This window comes from Rattus rattus, chromosome 4 (assembly GCF_011064425.1).
Source record: "Rattus rattus isolate New Zealand chromosome 4, Rrattus_CSIRO_v1, whole genome shotgun sequence".
Lineage (NCBI taxonomy): Eukaryota > Metazoa > Chordata > Mammalia > Rodentia > Muridae > Rattus > Rattus rattus.
The window spans coordinates 61,958,998-61,968,928 of NC_046157.1; the positions used below are offsets into that span (position 1 = coordinate 61,958,998).

Below are 9,931 nucleotides of genomic sequence, written 5' to 3' on the forward strand. Positions count from 1 at the left end.
TCATAGGTAGCAATGAACAGCCTAGTAAGAGCACCAGTGGAAGGGGAAGCCTTGGTCCCGCCAAGGCTGGACCCCCCAGTGAACGGGGATTGTTGGGGCGAGGGCAAAAGCGGGGAGGATGGGAGGCAACACCCACATAGAAGGAAGGGGTGTTAGGGGGATGTTTGCCTGGAAACCGAGCAAGGGACTAACAATTGAAATGTGAATAAGGATTTAATAAAGATGGAGAAAAAAGACTTTAATTTAAAAAGTCATGAGTGCATAATAAAGCGTGTAGAAACTGAAAATTTACAAACTATTTAAAACCTGGAATCGCTGACTGTTTAGAAACTACACAGATGGATCAAGTGTGGTAGTGAACAGCAGAAAGGGATTATGGATAAATCTGCTCTGTTCTAGCTGCTCCCCATGTCACCTCCAAGGAACGCCTGATATTGATTAGATACTGAGCCAGGCTAATGCTGGCAGCAGATCCAGAGATGGTAACCAGCTTATTATCATTAGATGCTTCCACTCGGTTTGTGAAAATGATCTGCATCCCAGTCATCTGACGGATCTCATTGATTGTTGAGCCCTGACTCCCGACTATACAGCCAATCAAATCATTTGGTGAGTTTCTGAGAAGTAGTTGAGCAGATGCATCCAAACCCCAATAGCCTTTCATCTCAGGACAGCTGGATTCAATGCCACTGAATTCGGTGTTGCAGTGGGGCGTGGGACAATGAGACTGTTGCATTGCCAACTGGCGAAACTTGCTCAAACCTGGCTGTGGGATTGTATGGGTAACTAGAAGTGGTCCCTTTAGGTCAGGGTTGAGGCATATGGACAGAGTGGTGTGGGAAATGTTTGCACTGTGGCTGCCTCTGCTGAACCTGTTCTGACCACCTGCAAAGATGACTAGAGAACTGTAGGGCTTGGACCAGTACGGGATGGTCATGCCCTTTGGGGGGACTCCAGTATGACTGTACGATCGGTTTGACATTCTCAATGATGGATTGTGGAATTCCAGCAATAGTGATGGCCCTCTCAGTTGAGTGGGGGAGTTTATTCCTTGCCACCTGGACCTGAGCCCCTGTACTCTCCCTCATTTCCTTGATCTTACAACCACCTTTTTTGATAAGAAAGCCACACTGACTAGCAGGAACCACCAACCTTAAGGTAACTGGGGGTTTAGGATAAGCTGTGCTATTGGTCATAGAGCTGCTCATGTCCTCTTCCAGTTTGTCAATGATCATAGTGAAGGTCCAACCAAAGTGACAATTCTCTCAAGACAGTTCCCTTCTGAGATGATGATGCGCGGACCACCCTCCTCACGCATCTTCTTAACAGATTCTCCTTTCTCTCTGATGATACTTCCAACTTCCTTTCCGTGCATAAGTAGCCTGAGAGTGAGAATAACATTTAATCCACCTTCATGTCTAGCAGTTACAGGGTGCTGGGCTTTGAACGGGTCCAAGTCTTTTGGTCACTGGTGAGAGGAAAGCCAAAACTGGAGGCACAAGTTGATTTCCTGCGGAGAAAAGGGAGCGCAGCAGGAGGATGAGGAAGAAACAATAGGGGTGGAGCAGGAAGGGAGTCCACCCACCTGCTGGTGGACAGACAAGAGGGAAAGAGACCCTGAAGTGGCAGAGGGTGGTAGATGGCAGGTGGGCTGGAGACAGGCTCTGTCTGTTCAGGTTGTGCCTATGCTGGTCTTGAAAGTTGATGCTAACGAGTCCAGTTTATGCAATTACCCCTGTCTTTCATCTGGATGAACTAATTAAATGCTTTTGATAAAGGCTCAGATGCCCAATCATTGACTAGTATTTCAACCTTCCTGGACCACTTTGCAACATTCTAAGGTCAGTAAAAAGCAGATACAGAAGAGAAATACATTCATTGTTCCATTCTACAGGCTGAAAAGCTAAGTCAAAAAAGGCCCCTGGAGACACACTGAGAGCAACCCCATGTCCTTGTCAGGTTTTATGATGGCTTGGGTATCCTTGCCTCATGTGTTGATAATTGGACCAAAAAATGTTTCTATGTCTGGAGAATTGTTTAATGTAACTTGTGACAATTGCACTCTTAGTAATTGTATGGATGGAGATCCAAAGTAATTTGCTATGATTGTAATTTGACTAATTGTGTCTGCCATTGTGCAAGGAATCTATGTAATGCTACTTCATCAACATTGGTTTGTTATATTTCCAGTTAATATTTCAGAACCCGGTTATTCTCAAAAAGACTTTCAAATACTGGAAGAATTGGATCAAGCTCTGGCAAGGAGCAAATGTATGGTTGGGCTGATGATTGCTGGAACTGGTGCTCTTGTAACACTTATAGCCAGTGCTACTGCTTCTGCATTAGCTTTAGCAAAAGAGGTACGAATGGCTAGTTTTATTAATCATCTTGCTGAAAATGTAACCTATGTCCTGGGCATACAAAAGAGCATTTGGATAGTTGACTAGAACAAAAAATAAATAAATAAATAAAAATTGATGCATTATGAGATATAGTGCAGATCATGGGAGATGAGGTCAAAGGAATGACAGACAGAAGCCAATTATAATGTCATGCGCGATATCTATGGATTCACATTACTCCAAAAATGTGTAATGAGAGTCAGCATAACTGGAACAGAGTAAAAGGGCACCTTCCTGGTACTCAGCATAATACTAATAATTGGTTAGATTTGTTAGCTATGTATAAAGAGGTAGTGAATTTAAGAAATGCAAAGCCTTTGTCTTTTGATACTGCTAGCATTATAAATTGTATTCTCAAAAAGTTACAGGCATTTTTTTCTTCATTTCCTTGTTTATATCTCTTTTATTGGGCATATCAAGATTTGGCTTTATGATCCTTTTAATGGCATGTCTATTATATTTTCTTTGGTGAGGAATCATTTGAGCTTTTACAGATGCCAGAGCAGAGTTACATAAATTCAAGCTGCAATGCCTTCCCTAGCAGAAGTTGGTACTCAGTGATGGGTAAGATCATCCTGAAAACCTTCTCAACCTAAGACAGGCCATGAATTCAATATTCTTTGCATGTCAATGGTGGGTAAGAGCTGTGTTTCCAGATGGCCACCTAAGACAGGCACAGCTTTCTGCTCTGTGCCTGATAAAGTATATTGCTCTTGTAGAAAAAAAGGACCAGTAAGATTTTTTTTCAGAGGTAGATCAACTTAAGACAGGGCATTAATACTAGGAATCATGTACCAATTATGGGTCAGGACCACACTTCTTCATGAGAAGCCTAAGACCCACACAGACTTTCCGCATCAATAGCTGAGATAGCTTTGGCTTATATAGATTAAAAAAGCAAGACATGTTGAGAGCAAATCTGGAGTTAACTTTAGCTGACTTCTTACTTGTGAATAATCATGAATGAATATGCCAACATCTGTCCTTGCTTTTAATTAAGACATGGACTGTATCCGACCAAGTTACTCTGCTTATGCATAAGTCCTTGAGAGACTGTCCAAGCCTGAAGGAAATGGCCTTAGTCATTGATAGATATTGTGGACCATAAATCCGCCACATAAACATGTGTGGTCATTGTTTTACTTCCTAGAATTGGTCATGTTTTCTGTTGCTTGCCTTTAAAAGACACTGAGAAAACAAACTCGTGATTGACATGGTATTGACCATCAACCCTCCAATGTCTGCCTCTCGCATCCTCTTTCTAGCTTTCCTATTATCATCTTCACACCCCAAGACATAGTTTTCCTGTAGACTGCATCAGCAGCCTCCTGCATTCTGATACAGAAGGAAGGCAAATCTCTTCTGTTCTTACTTCGCTTTTATTTTTCTCTAATTTAGTAACATTCATGTTAACACTTCACTAATTGTATCTGAATTATTGTTTCATCTACTGGACTGGAAAACAATTCTAAAAAAAATTATATGAAAGATTCATGAAGTAAAATCCAGTGTCCATTTTTTGGGGTAGGAATTTTCCCCTAACTTTCATCTCTTCAGAAGTGTGCAAATTCTTGTTTATCAGATTTGGAGTTCTCTTCAAATAAAAAGCAGTTTCCAAAATGATAGCTGAAAAATTTGTTACTGTGATTTTGCTTTTCTTTCCTCCTGGTAAAATATATAGTGTTATCTAAAACGGGCATTCAGAAAAACAAAGAGGATTGCATAGGGGAATAATTTGACATTCTCTGTTGTTGTTTCTATCTGATGAGGGATTTAGTACATTTGAATGTGCTTTACACTGTTAAACTAGTTTATCTCGTTGGGATTTTGATCATTAAAATAACATTTCAGTCTCAAAATCATTGATCATTTCAAACTTGATTTCTGAAAAGTGATAGGTAAGAAGTTGAAGGGCCTATAATAGATGTGAATTAACTAACATGATGACAGAAATAAACATCAAACAAATCATCCTTTCATTTATTAATATAAATTTAATGTTTAAACATGAAACAATAACATTATAAAATTTGGTGATTAAATAAGGGAATGATGGAAGTATGTCATATACTTTCACTGGCTTAAATAGTGATTTAGAAATGTAAACAGTACCTTTTAAAATTAAAAGAAGGAATCAATAGTATAAAACATGTAATAATTTGAAAAATAGTCTGGGCCTATAGCTCATAAAGGTACTATGTGGGGTGCTATAAAATGAGGAGGAGGGATAATTATTATTAAATCACATCATATAGAATTCTTAAGGAACTTTTAAAAAATTCACTTTTTTCTTCTCATGTTAAGGAAGAAATACATTGGTTTCAGGGTGGTGCTGAACTCTATTCTCTGGATAAAAATAAAGGACAAGGGAAAGCAAGCCGAGGACCAACTTTCTAATTAGTTGTCACGTCACACTACTGCCACCATGATGTACCTGCTGTATTATTTGGAGTTCATTCACATGGTAAGGCAGTTTCAAAGCCTGTTGCATCTGTTAGCATACTGTCATAGCAATAAAGAAATTAATAAAATGTCTCTCTTTCTCATTGTTACTCAAGCTGAATTTATACATGAAGTTTACCATCTTTGTAGTATTTGATTTCATCTATTTATGCTCTGCCAAACAGTATATCTAACCACTGGGTTACCACCTACTGCACTGGGACTCCCTTCCTTGATGGTCACCAAATACCATTTAAATCTTGCATTAACTATACTTTCCACATAGGCAATTTAATTTTAAGAATTAGTTGAGACATTGAGCCTATGTAAGTACTGTGGTCTAATCCCTATACTTTATTTGCTTTAAAAACTAGAAAATTTCATAATTGATCAAGTTATCAATAAAACAGACAACTTATAGGAAAGCAGATTTCCAGCTCTGTGTTAAGAACTGATTGGTATTACACAAAAGAGTTAATAGAGAAAACCAAAAGAAAACAGAGAGAGGGAGTGGAGAAAGTCAAGAATGATATTCCAAGTTAACAATTAATGCAGAATTGGAAACCTCGAGCACAGTAAATAATTTTCATCCACATAGGACCAATCAACACTGGTCAGTAGGCTGGCATGAAAATATGTACAAGCCACAGAGACGCTCACTAACACAAAACAAAGGAACTGGTACTGGGTACAAGATCATTCAAGAGCAAATTCGCAGCACAAAGATTTTCTTTATTTTCACATTTTAATTTATGCTATATATCTAAGGTAGACTTCCCCTTGATTTCATTTTTATTAATACCATATATAAATTACCCTTGAGTTGGAAACAAGTTTGTGTGTGTGTGTGTGTGTGTGTGTGTGTGTGTGTGTCTGAGAGAGAGAGAGAGAGAGAGAGAGAGAGAGAGAGAGAGAGATAGTAGTCTCCTCTGTGATCTCCATGTTCTACTACATATTCAAATGAAAGCCTTTCTCTTAAACATAACAATCTAATTCTGTGTGAATTTCTGAACTTTGGCATGCATTGCCTCTTCTGATATTTTACATTTCATTGTATATTTGGGAGATTACTTATGACTAAATTTCTATTAGCATATGTTCAGAAGTTTCAATCCATTAAGTTAGAGGGTCTCTAATGGATGTAAGCATGGCACACCCAGCTCTGTCAGGTCTTGACCTTCCCCAATTCCCTCTTCCAAGAGAAGACATTTCTAAAGCTAGCCACCAAAGTCTATTCCCTTATTAGGCTACTGCTTCCTTGTGAGGTTGACTGCCCAGGTATAGCTATCAATGTATTGAAGTACAGCAGTCAATTGCCTTGCCCTCCATTTGACTGCTCTAATTAACATGCCCAATCAAAGTAAACCAACTCATCCTAACACAGAGTTTCATCTCTTACCATTATAAATCACCATTTTCCTATGGGCTGTCTCCTGTAACCAGATGCAGATCTTGGCCCCTCTTGGATAAATACTCCTTCCTCCCTCCTTGCCCTCATGTCCTTTATGCCCTCTTTGTGGAGTAGGGGTGGGGTGTATGGGATGAGGGGCAGTCAGAGGGCAGATAGCATAAAGACTGGACTGTAAAAGATTAAAGAATAAAAAAACAAACAACAAAAAAGAACTACATATGTGAATCTTTCACAGATTATATTTTCAAAAACTTCTTTTTGTAGAAAATAAAAGAGAACTTCACTGATTTGAATGAGAAAGTTCCCTCTGGAGAAAAATGATTCGTTCCTTATTTTAAAAAATGACTTAAAAACTAAAAAATAATTTTAAATTGTCTCTCTTTTTATCTTCCTTAGTAGTTAAAATAGCAATTTTATTTCACTTTATAAACACATCTATAAAAATAATGGTTTTGGGGGGACCAACTCAATTTTTACAGTATAATTTCACTGCTTTTATAAAAGAAATCAAACTGTTAAAGTGATTGTGACTTGATATTGAAAATACAAGTATGAGTTTATTTGTTCTTAGGGTGTTACTTTTATATAAAATTTGCTAATTAGTGGCTTCATTTTCATGAATTCTTGGTCTAGCTCCATTGTTTTCTGTAATTTGTACTGTTGATTTTGTATTTATGTAAAATCGTACAAAGTTTTAGTTTTTGTCTACTTTATTTTGCATTGTACTCTAAGGTAGCATTTTGTAAAGTACAAATTTTATGAATGGCAATTAAATTAAATGCATTATTACTTCACCTTCCATCTACTAAAGAATACAAATATATATTTGATTCTTTACCCATTTTTTCTTCCTAAAAATGTTATCTTCTGACAGCATTATTTTCAGTACTATCACAATAAATAAATTTTATTTTTTTTATTATCGTGATTCACAGTTGCTTTTGTAACATTATTTGATATCATGTTGATTTTGCAAATTGTGAAGATGCTTTGAGTGTGTGATCTAAAAGGATGTATAAATTCTGCTGTTATGTACCAAACAAACAAAACATGGGGTAAAGAATTATTTTCTTTTTTATTGGATATTTTATGTACTTACATTTTAAATGTTATCCCCTTTCCCCCTTTTCCCATTCCCCCTTCCTGTGCTTTAAGGAAAATGCTCCAACTCCCACCTAGCCATTCCCACCTCAATGCCCTGGTTTTCCCCTGGTGGATAAGAGCCTTCACAGGACCAAGGGCTTCTCCTCCTACTCATGCCAGACAATGCCGTCCTCTGCTACATATGTCTCTCTGTGTGTATTCATTGGTTGATGGTTTAGTCCCTGGGAGCTAGGGGGTGGGGTTTGGGAGGAGGCCTGATTGGTTGATATTGTTCTTCCTATGGGGTTGCAAACCCTTTTAGCTCCTCAGTCCTCTCTCTAACTCTTCCATTGGGATCCGCATGCTCAGTCTGATGGTTAGCTGCAAGCATCCCTATCTGTATCAGTAAGGTTCTGGCAGAGCCTTACAGGAGACATCCATATCTGGTTCCTGTCAGCAAGCATTTCTTCACATCAGCAATAGTGACTGGGTTTGGTGGCTGCATATGGGATGGATTCTCAAGTGGGACAGTCTCTGGATGACCTTTTCTTCAGTTCCTGCTCCACTCTTTATCCTTGTATTTCCTCCTGTGATTATTTTGTTCTCCCTTCTAAGAAGGACTAAAACATCCACACTTTGGTCTTTCTTCTTGAGCTTCATATAGTCTGTGAATTGTCTCTTGGGTATTCCGAGCTTTTGGGCTAATATCCACTTGCCAGTGAGTGCATTTGATATGTGTGTTCTTTTGTGACTGGGTTACCTCACTCAGGATGATATTTTCTACTTCCATCCATTTGCCTAAGAATTTCCTCTGTCCACATTTACAGATATTTACATGGGCATTACTTTATTCAGACTTTTTTCAAAAGTTAAACAAGTTTTTTTTTAGTGTCTAATGTTTGTTAAAAGATCTAAGTTCAGTTAACTAATAGCAATATTTATAATAATTTTTGTTTATTACTGTATTAGCTCTAATGTTAATATTTTTCGATAGTTGAATAGATTCTTTAAATTTTTAGGAAATTAATGTAATGTCATTGTTTATTAAGTTAGAATTAGTCATATGACTGATAAATCACACACAAAGCTGCAGGTATGGCTGTGTGCCCCATTGGTATCCTAGATTTCCTTTGAACTTAGTAGGCATACTGATGTTTTAATCTCTTCTCAATAGAATCCATTGTAATGTAAATTTAAACCACCACCTCACTATGTTCTAAGTGATTTATTAATTTATTCCAAGGTCTTATTTTGTGTTTCAAGAAACCCTTTAAAAAAGTGCTATATTTTGCTCATATTTTTAAAAAGAAAGAAAAGAAAGAAACTCTTGTATAAAGAATTGTAGAGAAGGCAAGGCTGAAAGATAGGAATGCTGTGTCATTGTCTTGTGAATTTTTATAGCACATGTGACTTTGAAAGTAGTACTACACTCCTTTACAGCATCCAGTTATTATATTAGAAAAGACTCCTAACATTTCGTATCTGTGACCTGATCAGCCTTCATCGCTCTGCAGAAATTCGACAGGATGAAATATTATCCTGAAATGAATTACAGGTTTTTATTTATCTCAAAAGAAGAATTCTTTCTTATTTAGGTTTTAAGCATCAGTATATTTACAGGAGTAATAGTACAGGTTAGATTTCATATAAAATATGATCCTTAAGACATAAGATGGCTCACTTGATAAAGGAACCATTATCAAGGCTGAGACTCTGAGTTGGATTCCTGTGACCCACAGAGGATAAGTGGGGAACGAACATCTCGAAGTCTTCTGACTTCCACCCTACAATGACGTGTTTGCTTTCATACACACGCATACGTGTCATAATAATAATTAGTAAAATATTTTGAAAGAGCATGACACCTGCTTCTTCCAGGAAAAAAATTAGACTTTATCTAGAAACTCCTCAAAGATATAAAGTTAACACATGTACTCAAAAGTCAAATCAAATTTTTATTAGATTACTGATGTAATCTGAAGAGACCTTAAGGACCATTGTGATGCCTGTCACTCTCACAGATGGGCAGCATTCTGAGACTGAGATGTTGAAACCAGTGCTGAAATTCAAATAATTAAATTTTAAGCACTAAGGTTATGAATTTTTTCTTAGCTAGATATCCTTTGTGAAATATAGGTCTTTTCTTTGGATATTTTATAGAAGGATTGAAATAACTAATAATACTATTCTTCACAAAAATCGTATTACTTGAGTATTATTTAAAAGGGCAATAATCCATCTTTTATAAAGAAATCACATCCTTTATCATACTGGCCCTAATTGCTTCCATTACTTTGAGATTCATAATTCTGTACAAAAATGGGTTCTCTTTAATTTACTTGCCTATCTGCACAGCTTATTACAGGCTGGAAATCTTACAAATTCTATTGTAAGGACTGTTGAAATGGTCTGTGGGTAAAAGCCTTATATAAATTTTGTGCTACTTAATAATACTATGCTTGGGACTTTCGTATAATAGAATCAGTTTGAGCTAATATTTCTTGTCTAAGAGCTCAATGGAGATTGGATAACCTAGTACTTCACTGTAGCTAGGGTGGAATAGTATAAGGCCACTTATTCCTGAAAGAACCTG

General features: G+C 37.2%; 1 protein-coding gene across 1 annotated transcript; it reads right to left on the bottom strand.

Annotated features, from left to right (window-relative positions):
* Window positions 1-373: 373 nt before the first annotated feature.
* LOC116898368 (poly(rC)-binding protein 2-like) lies at window positions 374-9,156 on the bottom strand. The gene is given in 4 exon segments (XM_032899680.1): window positions 374-950; window positions 952-1,237; window positions 1,240-1,418; window positions 9,020-9,156. Coding segments are annotated over 4 exon segments (1,179 nt in total).
* Window positions 9,157-9,931: the final 775 nt, after the last annotated feature.